The sequence below is a fragment of the Solea solea genome, chromosome 3 (genome assembly GCF_958295425.1).
Source record: "Solea solea chromosome 3, fSolSol10.1, whole genome shotgun sequence".
Taxonomy (NCBI): domain Eukaryota; kingdom Metazoa; phylum Chordata; class Actinopteri; order Pleuronectiformes; family Soleidae; genus Solea; species Solea solea.
This window is the reverse complement of record NC_081136.1, coordinates 13,252,627-13,267,374: the sequence shown is the minus strand read 5'-3', so window position 1 is coordinate 13,267,374 and position 14,748 is coordinate 13,252,627. Positions and strand designations below refer to the sequence as shown.

The following is a 14,748-nucleotide window of genomic DNA, read 5'->3' as shown; positions in this document are numbered from 1 at the left end:
CAGGAGGAAACCGCTCTCGTGCATGTTTACTCCTGAGCAGTGCTCACTTTAGCAGATTCTCCACCTTGTGGCCAAAAGGAGAAACCACACCTCTCTGTATGTGCTACTTCTCATCACAGAAACTGGAGCACAGATACTATTGTGTGAGCTGCACTGCTACACAGAACAATACATATACAATACATAAAAAACTAGACATTATAACCTCTTAACATTTGTAATAAAATAACTTGAAAAATATATAGGAAGGGGGAGTGGCTTATTCTGTTGTCATTTCTTGTCATATTTCCATCATCTGTTTTTGTGTTGTTTCTTTTCTTTTTGAAATGAGCCCTGTAAATGATAACAAAGCACAAAAAACTTTACAACAAAACAAGCAAATCGAGGAGAGAAAACTTTGTTATCATTATTTATTATTAGTTTATATATTAAAATTTTAGTAAGTGTTACACCTGACTGTTCAGTAGGCCACCATTTTGGAACACCTTGTTTTTACAGTAGCCCACCTTAAACAAACTAAACATTTTTGACGCTAATTGAAGGATAATACGTTGTCCAACACGTGTGGAGAAGAAGGGTGAAGTAACTTCACAAATAAATGTTGCTAAATCCCCCACACACTGTACATCATCAGTAGTCTTCATGACCAGCTGACACTGACAGGAGGAATGCCCCAGACACACACGCGCACACACACCCAGACACACGCCCTGTGCGTGCGCGTTCCCGACAGGTGTGTGTATGTGTGTGTGAGTGTGTGTAAGGCGCGGTTGACTTGGCAGCAGCTCACAGGAGCAGCAGCAGCAAACCAGAGAGGAGGTAAGAGACGAGGAGACCGAACGCAATCGTGTTAAAAGCTTTGTTTCGGGTTGAAGCGGAGGGCTTTGGGTGAAACCCATTATCGGACAGTTGAAGTTGGCTTCGTGTTGGTGCGTGTCCATGTTGAATTTTGAGCAAAAACAAAACAAAACAAAACAACCAAACGGGACGACGGTCGACTTTACCTGTTTACCTGTGTTTGATTTTCATTGTGACAACTTTGACTCGCTTCATGTGGTTCAGTGGGTTTGTTTGCGTTTAGTTGTTCTATTGTTCTTCATTTGGTTTAAAGCGAACATAACGTGTTGCATTTACACGAGTGCTTTTTTTTTTTAAGTGGGATAAAAACACTAGTTTACATTCAATCACTTCAAGTTTCACTCGTGTGCGCGCGCGCGCGTGTGCATGTGTTTGTTTGTTATCGGTGCAGGTTGTCTCTTGTTGTCTCTTGTTGTCTCTCTTGTCTCTCTTGTTGTCTCTCTCTGCTGTTCCTGTTATGTTGGTCAGACTGGCTTTTACCGTGGGAATGCAGTCAAACTTCATGACGTCAGCAGCAGGCGCAGCAGTTCAAAGAGGTGGTCATGCAGCATTGAAACAACTATAGTTGTTAAGTTAAGTCCCTGCAGCTTGTGTAACCAGACTTCCTGACATTCATACATAGGAAGTAAATAAGAACTAAATTGATTTGTGCAGGGAGAATCATGCGACTGCTGGCAACCACGTCATCTAAAATCCCCCATCAAAAGGAAATAAAAACACCTACTTTCCACATTAAAACTAAAGGACACATATTTGGCATAAAGGTGGGGTAGGCAGGGTCGAAAGTCCATCGTAACCTTTCAGCATTAAGTAAATCAAGTGATAAGAGGGAGAATTTGACTTTGCCTCCTGGCCCATTTACATCTATTTCTATCATCTGTCAGGTCAGGTTTGGTTCCTCGCTGCAAATCATCAGGAATTCGAGGAAAGGCGGTGAAATTAGTTGATTAGGATGGAGGAAAAGATCATTATGGTGTGAAGAGACTCTGTGACATTACACTGAACTGAAAAATGTCATTTAAATTGTAAAAGTGGATTGGGGAATGATGGCTGGCTGCCAATCTCAAAATTAAAATAGAATGGTTGTCACACTGAGAACAGTTGTTCTGTCCACTTATACAAACCCTTGTTTATTGATTATCACTTCCATTTTTGGATCGACAAACACTAATCAAAATAGCTGTCGACCAAGGGTGATATCAAAGTCAAAAGACAATGCTATTATTTGATTAAATGTGATAAAAATGTGTGACGTGTGTGCATTCTGCTGTGCTGCTGGAAACACATAAAAATCCTCATGATTTAAATGTTTTTTCCCCCCATAAAAACAACAGTTAAGATGCAAAAATGGCTAATCTGTTAGTGCTCTATGACCGTTTGACCCCTTCATTCAGCTCTACTGTGCTGTCATTCTTACGTTCCGTACACGTTGAATTCAAAAACGCCTATCTGACTCACAGTTTGCTGGAACAATTGTTGCATATTGATATCGCAGGTTAGGGTTAGAAACCCAGCAACAGGAAAGATCGTTTATAACGGACCAGGAGGCTTAAATGCAATAAAACGTGTGTCAATATTGTCACAGTGTTGCCAAGATAGAGAGTCTGCCTCAGGTCATCCATCACTTTTGTGCTCTTTTGATGAGAGGATCACGGAAAAAAGACTAGAGCAGCAGAAAAAATGCCTTGTTTTGTCCATAAACCAAACCATGATTCACTTTTAATGATTTCTTTGTTATTCAGAAAGAAGTGAAGAAATGCTGTTTTTGTCAGTGGACGTTGGTGCAGGGGAGTGAGCTGTTTTCAAAGTGATACAAACTTCCTGTTTCCTGTCACAAAAATCTAATGAACATGTTTTTAAAGATGGTGTTCAGTGACAGAGAAAACGTACAGGGGTATAAAAGCTTGTTTTCTTTTGTTTTATTGTTGTTGTTTCTTGTCGTGTATACAACAATATTCTCAGTAGTTTGTTTTCCTCTGCAGGTTAGCGCCTTCATTACTGATAGAATGGCCACTTTAATTGACAACATCCGAAACCCTCCTCAACCCACTGGATATAAATTAGGTGAGGTGTGACACTCGCACATAGTTTTTGTTTCTTTTTACACACTCCTTAAAGAAAAGTGTAAATTAAAGCTGTTTTTTTGTTTTCTTCTTTCAGGATGTTCAAAGATTTTTGCGGCCATTCTGCCTATTGCTCAGATTGCACTTGGTGAGTTGGTGATACCTTTTTATTCATGGTGAAATTTCATGTGACGGTAAGTAGCAGTTTTATAAAATTTCTTGTCTTTGCCCTTGCCTCCTGCAGGAGTAGTGTATCTTCACGAATGTCCGAAGCAGGACTACATCCCCATCTATTTGATAGTGTCAGGGGTTTTTGGCCTGATGCTATCATGGCTCGCCTGCCTACCCTGCGCTCAGGAGCCAAAAGACGGCACCACAAACCCGCTTAGTCGAGTCTGCGTGGCCTGGAACTCGCTGACGTCTTTCTTCCTCTTCTGCTGGTTCATCACTGGTGAGTTTAGAAGTCCTCCTGGCTCTTGGTGCGCTCTTAGCTTCCTCATGTTAAGGTATTTTTGATTAAAACGAGCTGTAAAATGTCACTATTTACCATGGTGGAAAATGTCAGATGTGTTCAGCTTCTTAAATGTGATAATTTTCTGGTTTCTTTACTCCATAAAACAAAGAAATGACTAAAACGTCCATTATGTCAATGATTTTAGGGCTTTCATTGTATATTTCACAGGGAATTGCAGACTTTAACAGTGATAATGTACAAACTAATGCCATATTTTTGTGGGTATTAGAGGAAACCCCTCTAAAATGATGTTTTGAAGTGTGATTCTACAGTTACAGTTTTGAATGTAATGTACTGCAGTAAAATGTGGGATTTAAAAAGAATCACAGTAATATCACAGTAATATGCAATAACTCAAGTTTATGTAGAAAAACAAACTGTATTTATTCAGGAAAATGTTGCTAAATCACAGATAATACAACTGTCATTTGTCAGTAATTGTACTATAAAATGACGCAGTAACCTACTGTGGCACAGTGATTTAATGTATACACACATTATTTGCTGTGAAATGAATGCAAATTGTCGCCAGTAATTGACAGTCAGGAAAAGTTACAACACTTATTGGAATAAAAATGGTTTTAAAATGGTTTCAAAACAGTGTAAAGATAAAACAATGAAAGGGCATTGCAGGAAAAAAAATAGCAACGTTAAACTCCCAATTGGTTAACTAAGGACTGCTGCTCACTGACTATTTTCGCTTTTATAGACCGTTCTCTGTAAACTTGAGAGATGAGTGTGCACGAAAATCCCATTAGCTCATCAGCTTTTTAAATATTCAGACCAAACAACTCTAAAAAAGCCACTTTCATAGACTTTTAAATTAAATTTTTTCTCAGGCTGAACAAGTTGGGGAATTTTCTCTGCTATATATTGCAATTGTGATTGGATTTGCGGTGTATTTGAAGTCAAGGTCCGATTTCAATATTCTTTCCAACAGGTGTGATGTTTTTTTACACATACACAAGAATTTGTATAGAAGATGGAGCAATCAAAAATCGAATTTAAAAAGTATAAAATTGCAGTATTTACAGTCAACTAATTGTAATTTTGGTTTAATGGTCTAATGGTGATACTGGGTTAAACTTCAGCTGCACATTCAACAGTTATACCTAATAAAGTGGCCACTGAGTTTATCTCATGTTTGGTTTCTTTCTCCTTCTTCTTCTTTTTTCCAGGTAATGTGTGGATCTATTCTATTTACCAGCCCAACTATAACAAGACCACCACAGACGTTGATCCTTACTGCAACAAGACCGTCTACTTGTTTGCCTTCTGGACCACCACGTTGGTCTACATCATATTTGGTCTCGTCCTGTTTATCGGCTGCTGTGTCATGTGTTGCTTCTTCCTGTGCGGCAGAGCTGACCCTGACGACTAGAGACTTCACGCTTTCGCTTGTGAGGCAGTTACAATGGGCTGTTACACGTGTCCTCGATGCAAGGTTGAATGATTCACCTTTTTCTGAAATGCTGTAAAAAAAAAAAAAGTGTAACTGCTGTGCACAGAAACACAGTTCCGCTTCGAGCTTCGAGTGCATCACGACTAAACGCTTGAAAACATTGCCTTGCGCTGTAGTTGCACAGCTTTATGTCTGGCAGCTCTGATGTGTACATTGGTAACTTTTAAGACGATAAAAAGTTTAACATTGATCATGAATAATGCATCTGTAAATGCTGAGCCCTTTTTACAACAGCAAGTGATTCCTGTTTGTTTGTGCTCAAACGTAATGAAATATTAAATATCTGCTCTTGTTGTATTCATGCTGCCTTGTAGTTAATAATATTATTATTTTACTTTATTACATCCATTATGGTGTTTTTGGCCACATTTGTTTTTATATGAAGTCCAAGTAAAGGAGTGATTTGGATTCTATTTTCTGATTTTGGTGCTGATGTGGGCCAACAGATATGTACTCTGAGTGCTTTCAGTGGGGATGATGGTAGCTCAGTGGTAGAGCGAGTCGTCTTTCAACTTAAATGATGTGGGTTTAGAAAATGAGCTGCACATAGATGTGCTGTGTGAAAGTGTGAGAATGGGTGAATCATCAAGACTAGAAAAACCATTGACCATCATTTAACTTTAATTTTATCAACCGACAGTGATTTCTTTCAATCCAATCCAACTTTATTTATAAAGAACATTTAAAACAGAGTGCTGTATAGTCTAAAATCTGTATGTACATAGTGCGTGCATAAAATAGACATAGAAACATACAATAAAACAACAGAACCCCCACAAAATTAGTAAAATAAAACAAATGTTTTCAGGAAATGAAAGGCAAAGTGTGACTTTGTTCTTAAAAAAAATAAAAATAAAGTGCTGTCTTTTGTTTAAAAAGCACTTTTCAGGAACCGGTGGTGTGAAAGTGGTAATAATGTCAGTGACAGTTAATAATTGGGTATTGGGTCATCAGCTAAGTGGAACATTAAATAATACATGGTTATTCATGTATATCATAACATATGACATACATGATAACATTCATCCTTCCTGGCTGACGGATGTCAATCTGTGGTACTAGACGGGTTTACCTCTTCATCTTTGCTCATAACTGCTGGAGTTCCACAAGGCAGTGTCTTGGGGCCCTTACTTTTTCTGATCTTTATTGATGACCTTGCATCACACTTGAAGAATGACCTACACCTATTTGCGGATGATTCATCTGTGTATGTCATTATAAAAAATGGCCTGAGAAACACTTGTGTTGCGAGTGCCCTTAGACCACAGGAGGAAAGTGGCCAGTCTTAGTACCTTCTACTGGCACATCTTCCTGCAACCCTCTGAGGAACTCGCAAGAATCCTGCCGACACAAGCTTGATTCTGGATTTCGAGTAACCCGATCAACTACAAGTGGTCACCCACACCTCGTCAACGTCCCAAGATGCAACACTCAGCTTCATTTATCTTCTGCTTGTTCTTTATGTACCAAGAACAAGCAGGCTGTGGAACGCACTCCCAGCCTCGGTTTTCCCTGCTATTGCAAATGTGAACACTTTTAAGACTGCAGTTAATAGAGTCCTCTTAAACTCGTCTTAGGTTTATCTCATTGTATGTACATGACTATATGACTGAGTTATTGAGGTAATGACAATGCGGATGACAATGTGAAAGTAATCTCAAGGCGAGATTGTGATGCGATACATTCTGCTTTATTCTCATTAGTATCAATTGGTATAATTTGATTTACTCACCTAATTGTTTTCCTGTATGAGCCGCCTTTCATCGTTAAACGATGGTAACATCAGGCTCCTGTTGAATCATATTTAAAACAAAAACAAAAAAAACAACCCACTCTTGCAGTTACACAAAGAAACCACTAGAGGCCAATGCTGTGACAGATATAATAAGTGTTTGAATTGATAACACACATGTCTTGTGATCCTCAAAACAATAGTGTTTGAAGCTCTTCTGAGGTTGTTTATCGCTATCAGACGTCAGTCGCAAAGCACTTTGTCACTGTCTCAGAATGGGAATATATTTTAGGAGACATTTCTTACATTAACTGAAATTACTGTCTCATTTTTCCCCCACTTTTAAATCCTCCTCATATTCTCGCTGCTCTTTCTGTTGATTGGTGTTTTCAACTTCATTATTATTCTGAAGAAAACTTGAGAAGACAACAACAAAGGTACCAGAAACGGTGTTGTGCAGTCATAACCGGTGAAAACTACATTAAAGAATCCCCAAATAAACACAAATAACAAGTATGAATGTCTTATATTGTTAATTATTCCCACTTGCAATTTTTTGCAAAATTTTTAAAATTTGAAGTTGCTTAACTTACTTCCTGTCTGTGTCCTGTTTCCTGCTTCTTTGATTGTATGCCTCGCCCAATTAGTCTCACCTGTGTCCAGTTAGCCCCGCCTCCTCATGGAATTGGCTGTTTCTCAGTGTCACTTCTTTTGTCCAAGTTCCTGGCTTCTTTCAGTTCAGTCTCTCTCATCTGTCTGATTTATATCCAAACTTAGTTCCTAGTTTTTAGACTTTCCTGTCGACATGCCCGCTGACCAACCAGAAACTGTAAGCTTAATTTGATAAATGAACTTGTGCTCATGTTTACGTTGTCCAAAGTCTGCAGTTTGGACTTGTTAAACCTCAAGGTCACATGAAATCAGTGAGTTAAAATGTAATGATATCAGTAGTCCTGTAGGGCTGCACAATATTTGGAAAACATGAATGTGAATACATGTTGGCTATTGTGCAGCCTTGGTTTCATACAAACAGCTAAAGGAAAGTGCAGAATCATCATATAATATCATTTTTACGGAAAACACCAACATCAAAGTCTGGGGAAATCTACATGGTGTATTGACCAAAATTGTGGTCAATTAATATAACACAATTATGACTCAATAGCCAACAGTACCCAGCCTCACACGGGGAACCATTATTTTGGGAGACTCAATGTGATTGGTTGTGAATTTTTTATGGAATAATTAATCGAATCGGAACACCACTCCTCCCAAACAATGTATACGTGTATATATTGTAATCAGCGACGATCCTTGTTGACAGCATGTATCTGCCTTTTCCGTTTTGAGAGGGACAGTGTAGTAACTTATAGCCTAACATTAGCGTTGTTGTTTTAGCGTCAGTTCATGTTATCGGGGGGCCTAACGGCTATTATGGAAAACAGTAATACTCATATAATCATATATACCTTCATTTCATATTGTGTATTTGTTGTATTCTGGATTGAAAGTGCTGTAACTGGTTGTTGCCGCCAGTGGGCGCTGTAGCACTTGGAGAGGGAAATAGAAAGTGGGAGAGCAATTTTGTTTTTGTTAATATCCTGGACTGCACTAAACCAAGAATCCAGAAGTGTCTGACCAGTCAATCCCTGCACTTATACCCACGCTGCTTACAATGAAAAATGTGATTTTTATTTTGATGAAGTGGTTAGTATTATATAATATTTTAAGCAAAATATTCAGATGTTTCCTGAAAAAATGATGTGAAACTTTAACTGTGCAAAGTAAGTGATTAAGTGATGAACTTTAGATCCTTTGGTTTCATTTTGACTGAAAACAAAGGTCATTTGACAGTCTCTCAGCATGATAAGAGTTTTTTAATTTTGGTTTCTATTTCAGTTTACATATAAACTGCTCTTTTTATTTATACATTAATGACATATGCAAGGTATCCAATATTCTGAAATTAATTTTATTTGCAGATGATACTAATATTTTCTGTTCGGGGGAAGACCTAAACCAATAAGTGGAAACAGTCAATCATGAAATGGCCAAGCTACATGTGTGGTTTAATATAAATAAACTATCTCTAAATTTAGAGAAAACTAAATATATGCTGTATGGGAAAAAAGGCTGTAAGACTAGTATTAACATACAAGTTAATGGAGTGGACATTGAAAGGGTTGATGAGTACAAAGTGCTGGGAGTGATTATTGATGACATGTTAAGTTGGAAGCCACACACCAGACACTTAAAAGGTAAGCTGGCCAGGAGTGTGTCCATACTTTGGAGGGCACAAAAACTATTAAACCAGAAGGCACTGTACTTGTTGTACTGCGCACTAGTCTCTCCACACCTGCAATACTGCGCAGAGGTCTGGGGACACACTTACAAAACCACTACTTATCCCCTGTTTATACTCCAAAAAAGAGCCTTGAGAATCCTACATCATGCCAGTTACAGAGAACATACAAATCAACTATTTACCAAATCAAAAATACTTAAATTCTATGACTTAATAAAATACCGCACAGTACAGATGATTTATAGGGCTGCCAACAAAAACCTCCCTCACAATCTACAGACATTATTCCTGAACAGAGGGGAGGGACACAATCTAAGAGGGAACATGAGGTTTAGGCAGAGAAGGGTAAGAACTACATTAAAATCCTTTACTGTATCGGTCATGGGGGTCAGACAGTGGAACAATCTGGATGAGGAGATGACTAGAGATGACTATTAATCGATACAGAATGACACAGAAGGAAAGTAGGACAAAGGTCAGGGACAGAAATCTGTAGACACTGTGGGAAGCAAATGTAACCTGAGTTGACTGTCTAGAGCTAGACTATATCTCTGAGTCCTACCGGATGCTGAAACATGTTTTCTTTGTCAAAATGTCATTTAAAAAAAAAAAAAAAAAAAAAAAAAAGAGGAAATGAAATGTATGATGATAATGGGGGCGGGACTAGTTAAGCTTTGCTTCTCCCGCTTTCCCTTTCGGTTATGTATATTGTGTGAACTGCACTGTTGTGTGATGAGTGATCTAAATGTCATGACCGAAATAAATAAATAAATAAATAAATAAATACATAAATAAATAAATACATAAATACAAACACATCAATGTTGTTACCATGAGATGAGCAGATGTCTTTCTCTGGCTCTCTGGACCAAAGAAAACTCTCATACAGAAAAACATACAGATACAGACCTTCCTATTAAACTATGTTAATTATAGTTTATATATATAGTTAATATATTAATATATATTAACAATTTTAAACAGGCACACGTGTTTCTTGCCTTGTGGGGATAAAGCAGGCTTCGAGAAATGATCCAGGCTGCGTTGGATACCGAGAGCCTGCTTGAAGACGGAGAAGCGCACAGCGCAGGAGTTGTGTAAAAAGTGCTTCTACCTCAATTTGAATGCATGTAGGGCTGAAGCTAACAGTTGTTTTCATCAATTAAGATATTAATTCTCAATGAATCAATCAGCAGGTTGGTACATCAAATGTTGATGGACATTTTTCATACCTTAAAGTGATAATGTGTCCCTGTGATGGACTGGCAAGCTGTCTAGTCTGGGGTCTAACCTGGCAACCTTCGTGTGGAGGATAAAGCGTGATTGAGAAAATTAGGTTTTCAAATGTCTTGTTTTGAGCCGGTTGATTAATAATGTTATGTGAAAGCCTAATAAATCTGGCTCCTCATTCATTGATTGGTGTTATCTGTTCTTATCTATCAGCTGTCCTTTACAAGGTCATACAGGGTGTAGAACAGACGTCACACAAGTAGTATTGTTCAGTGATGTCATCGCAATAAACAGTGCTACATTTGTACTGTACTAATCTTATACCACTTCTATTAGCAATGACTATGGAGTTTTGTGCTTTAGGAAATAACTTTTTCTGGGCTTTTTATGGCCTTTAGGAAGGTTTTACAAATGTGAAAAATATAGAATATAAAGATCTATACATGCCTGTGAACAGTTATATAGGTGTCTCTTTTACTATTGTGGTCAATGAGTATTTTTGTTGCAGTACCATGAGTGGCCACCATGACAAAACTGTCTTCAAGGCAGAGGGGGGCAGTGCTCTATCCAGTTCTTATAAGGGCGTGGTTGACTGTTAGCAGCAGCTCACAGGACCAGCAGCAGCAAACCAGGGAGGAGGTAAGAGACGAGGAGTCTGCAGGCTATCATGTTAAAAACTTTGTTTCTGTTTGAAGTGGACGGGTTAAGGTCAAACCCATTATCGGACACTTAAGGAAATAGTGTATCTGTATGTGCTTTTTCGATGAGAGGATCACGGAAAAAAGACCAGAGCAAAAAATAACAGCTTTTATCATAATGTACTACATCTTGGCAAGGATCTCCCATGGTAAATTGCAGGGGAATAACACACCACTCCTTATGTGGACATACTGGGGGTGTGTGTTTATAGGTCACATATTCAGGCTTTAAAAAATGCAGGGGAGTTTTATCTACTTATGTGTGATTCATTTTACATAGCATTTTTAGTAGTGATATAAAGTAGTAATAATTCTCAAGAAGTCACAAAATAGACCGTTTACTTTAATTTGTGTTAAAAAAAAAAGAAAAAAAAAAGAGCCAAGCAAACTGTGACGTATTTCCAAATTTTCCAAATTCAATCCGATTTTAAACATTTTGAGTACTTTTTTGCTCAGGTGTGTTTATATAGTTGGTGAAAATTTTACTGTGGTGTAAAAGCTTATTTTTTGTTTACTTCTAGTTGTTTATTGTCGTTTATACACCAATATTCTCAGTTGTGTGTTTTCCTCTGCAGGTAAGCGCCTTCATTCATTACTGATAGAATGATGACTTTACCTGAAACCTTTCAAAGACCTCCTCAACCCACTGGATATAAATTAGGTGAGGTGTGACACTCGCACATATTTTTGTTTCTGTTAAATCAGCACACAAAAGTCAATTAAAGGCGTTTTATTTTTTTTCTTCTTTCAGGATGTTCAAAGATATTTGCGGTCGCTCTGCCTATTGCACAGATTGCACTTGGTGAGTTGGTGATGCCTGTTCTCAGGTATTTTATTCATGGTGACATTTCATGTGACAGTAAAGTAGCAGTTTTATTGAATTTTCATGTTTTTGGAATGGCAGTTTTGAATCAGTTTTTTTCCTGTTCTTGTCTTTGCCCTTGCCTCCTGCAGGAGTAGTGTATCTTCACGAATGTCCGAAGCAGGACTACATCCCCATCTATTTGATAGTGTCGGGGGTTTTTGGCCTGATGCTATCATGGCTCGCCTGCCTGCCTTGTGCTCAGGAGCCTGAAGACGGCACCACAAACCCACTCAGTCTAGTCTGCATGGCCTGGAATTCGCTGACGTCTTTCTTCCTCTTCTGCTGGTTCATCGCTGGTGAGTTAAAAAGTCCTCATGACATAGCTCTTGATGCGCTATTGGTTTCCTCATGTTAACGTTTTTCTGGTTAAAACCAGCTGTAAAATTTCCCTATTTACCATGGTGGAAAATGTCAGATAATCAGTTTGATCAATTTGAATGTTTTATAAGTAAAACAAGTTCTGCAAGTTCTTTTTAAACGTTAACATTTTCTGGTTTCTTTACTCCATATGACAAAGAAATGACTGTAACGGAACTTGTAATGTCCATTATGTCAATGATTTTAGGGCTTTCATTGTATATTTCACAGGAAATTGCACACTTTAACAGTGATAATGTATTATCTAATGCCATATTTTTGTGGGTATTAGAGGAAACCCCTCTAAAATTATGTTTTGAAGTGTGATTCTTACAGTTACAGTTTTGAACCAAGCTGCTAAATCCTTGTAATGTACTGCAATAAAATGTGGGATTTGAAAAGAATCACAGTAATATTCAATAACTCAAGTTTATGTAGAAAAACAAACTGTATTTATTCAGGAAAATGTTGCTAAATCACAGATAATACAACTGTCATTTGTCAGTATTGTACTATAAAATGACGCAGTAACCTACTGTGGCACAGTGATTTAATGTATACACACATTATTTGCTGTGAATCTAATGCAAATTGTAGCCAGTAATTGACAGTAGATGTACAGTCAAACACAGGGGTGAGAAAGCACAACATTGACCTGCTGAAAGTGTCAAAGCCTGTATTAGTGGTTCAGTGAGTGAGACTTCCAGTCTGACCTACCTGCGACATATTGTGTATTTTTACATATTGCTTTATTGTTTCACAGTAGCCTGGAAACTGCAGGCGACAGCTATTTATTAGAGGAGAAGCCAAGCCAAGCCAGTAAAGACAAAACAATGGAAGGTCATTGCAGGGAAAAAACGGCAACATTAAACTCACAATTAAAAATAAATAAATAAATAAAGCACGGTTAATTACGAACTGTTGCTCGCTGAACATTTTCTCTTTTATAGACCGTTCTCTGTAAACTCGAGAGATGACTCTGCATGAAAATCCCAGTAGCTTCTGAAATATTCAGACCAAACAACTCTAAAAAAGCCACTTTCACAGACTCTTAAATGTCATTTTTTCCTCAGGCTGAACAAGTTGGGTAATTTTCTCAGCTTCCTCCCACAGTTCAAAAACATGCAATATGGGGATTAGGTAAATTGGACACTCTAAATTGACCGTAGGTGTGAGAGCGATGGACTGGCGAACCTTCCAGGGTGTACCCCCGCATGTCAGTTGAGATTGGCACAGCACCCCCTCTCTACTCCGCTACTGATTCCAATTTCAAGGATGAGAACATGTGCTTGAGGGTAACATTTATTTAATTTGCAAAGAAGAAAAAATCTAATTGCAGTATTTACAGTCGACATTGTAATTTTGGTTTAATCGTCTAATGGTGATGCTTGGTTTAAACTTCCGCTGCAAATTCAAACGTGTATGTCTCTTATTTGGTTTCTTTCTTGTTCTTTTTTTTTTTTTTTTTTCCAGGTAATGTGTGGATCTATTCTATTTACCAGCCCAACTATAACAAGACCACCACAGACGTTGATCCTTACTGCAACAAGACTCTCTACTTGTTTGCTTTCTGGACCACCACCTTTGGCTACATCCTCTTAGGTCTCGCCCTGTTAATCGGCTGCTGTAAAATGTGTTGCTTCTGCCTGTTTTTCACTGCCAATGACTAGCGACTTCAAGGAGACGGGAGGCGCCAAGTGTCGCTGCGCACATCACGCTTTTCGCTTGTGCGGCAGTTAAATCGTCTTTTACACGTGTCCTCGATGGAAGATTGAGCGATTCACCTTTTTCTGAAATGGGCTCCAAAAAGTGTAAAAGCTGTGCACAGAAAAGCACCTCATGTGCAAAACGACTAATCGTTTGAAAACCTCGCCTTGTGCTGTAGTTGCACAGCTTTATGTCTGGCAGCTCTGTGTGATTTGTAACTTTTAAGATGATATAAATTTTAACATTGATCATAAATAATGTATCTGTAAATGCTGAGTCCTTTTTACAACAGCAAGTGTTGTGCTCAAATGTAATGAAATATAAAATATCTGCTCTTGTTGTATTCATGCTGCCTTGTAATTAATAAAAATTGTATTATTTTACTTTATTACATCCATTATGGTGTTCATGTTTTTGGCCACATTTGTCTGTATATGAAGTCCAAGTAAAGGAGTTATTTGGATTAGGGGTGTCAAATTATCGCGTTAATTGTGATTCATTAATTACAGTCATATTTAGCACGTTTTGTTTTCTAATCGTGTTAATTTAATTTTAATTTAATTTGTAATCTCCAACTTTATTGTTCCTGTATTACATTTCAAAAATGCCCCGACAGCACCATTGACAAAGGTAAAGTGATATGCCTTCTGTGTAAGAAGGAGTTAGCTTAGCACCGAAGCAGCTCAAGTTACAGCCACAGCTAACGTTAGCAGCGAAGACGTTAGCAAGTTAGCGAGCCATAGCAAAGCTAACACCCCGCGTATGAGCGGGGTGTTAGCCTGTGACCGACAGGCTACTTTATATGGACCTGATGTTTTATTTTTAATTTGAATTTTCTAATTAATTGGAGTTTGAGAAAAAAACACAGCGGAATGTAAATGGCTGCATCTGTTCAAGTTTGTTAAAGCAATAAATATCAATCTTTTGATCTGCCACAATAATGTAATAATGAATTTC

At 38.0% G+C, this 14,748-nt stretch overlaps 2 protein-coding genes across 3 annotated transcripts; both read left to right on the top strand.

The window, feature by feature from the left end:
* Window positions 1-688: 688 nt before the first annotated feature.
* LOC131455762 (transmembrane protein 272-like) lies at window positions 689-5,198 on the top strand. 2 transcript variants are annotated; one of them, XM_058623534.1, is made up of 5 exons: window positions 689-819; window positions 2,841-2,922; window positions 3,019-3,069; window positions 3,166-3,372; window positions 4,614-5,198. In XM_058623534.1, the coding sequence occupies exons 2-5, from the start codon at window positions 2,865-2,867 to the stop codon at window positions 4,814-4,816; spliced, it is 519 nt and encodes a 172-aa protein (XP_058479517.1). In that variant the 5' UTR covers window positions 689-819; window positions 2,841-2,864; the 3' UTR covers window positions 4,817-5,198. The 2 variants fall into 2 exon arrangements, with proteins under 2 accessions (XP_058479517.1, XP_058479518.1); XM_058623535.1 differs by lacking the exon at window positions 689-819 and adding an exon at window positions 853-929.
* A 5,567-nt stretch (window positions 5,199-10,765) lies between these two features.
* On the top strand, window positions 10,766-14,338 carry LOC131456921 (transmembrane protein 272-like). Its single transcript, XM_058625615.1, has 5 exons — window positions 10,766-10,803; window positions 11,438-11,523; window positions 11,614-11,664; window positions 11,817-12,023; window positions 13,558-14,338. The coding sequence occupies exons 2-5, from the start codon at window positions 11,466-11,468 to the stop codon at window positions 13,752-13,754; spliced, it is 513 nt and encodes a 170-aa protein (XP_058481598.1). The 5' UTR covers window positions 10,766-10,803; window positions 11,438-11,465; the 3' UTR covers window positions 13,755-14,338.
* Window positions 14,339-14,748: the final 410 nt, after the last annotated feature.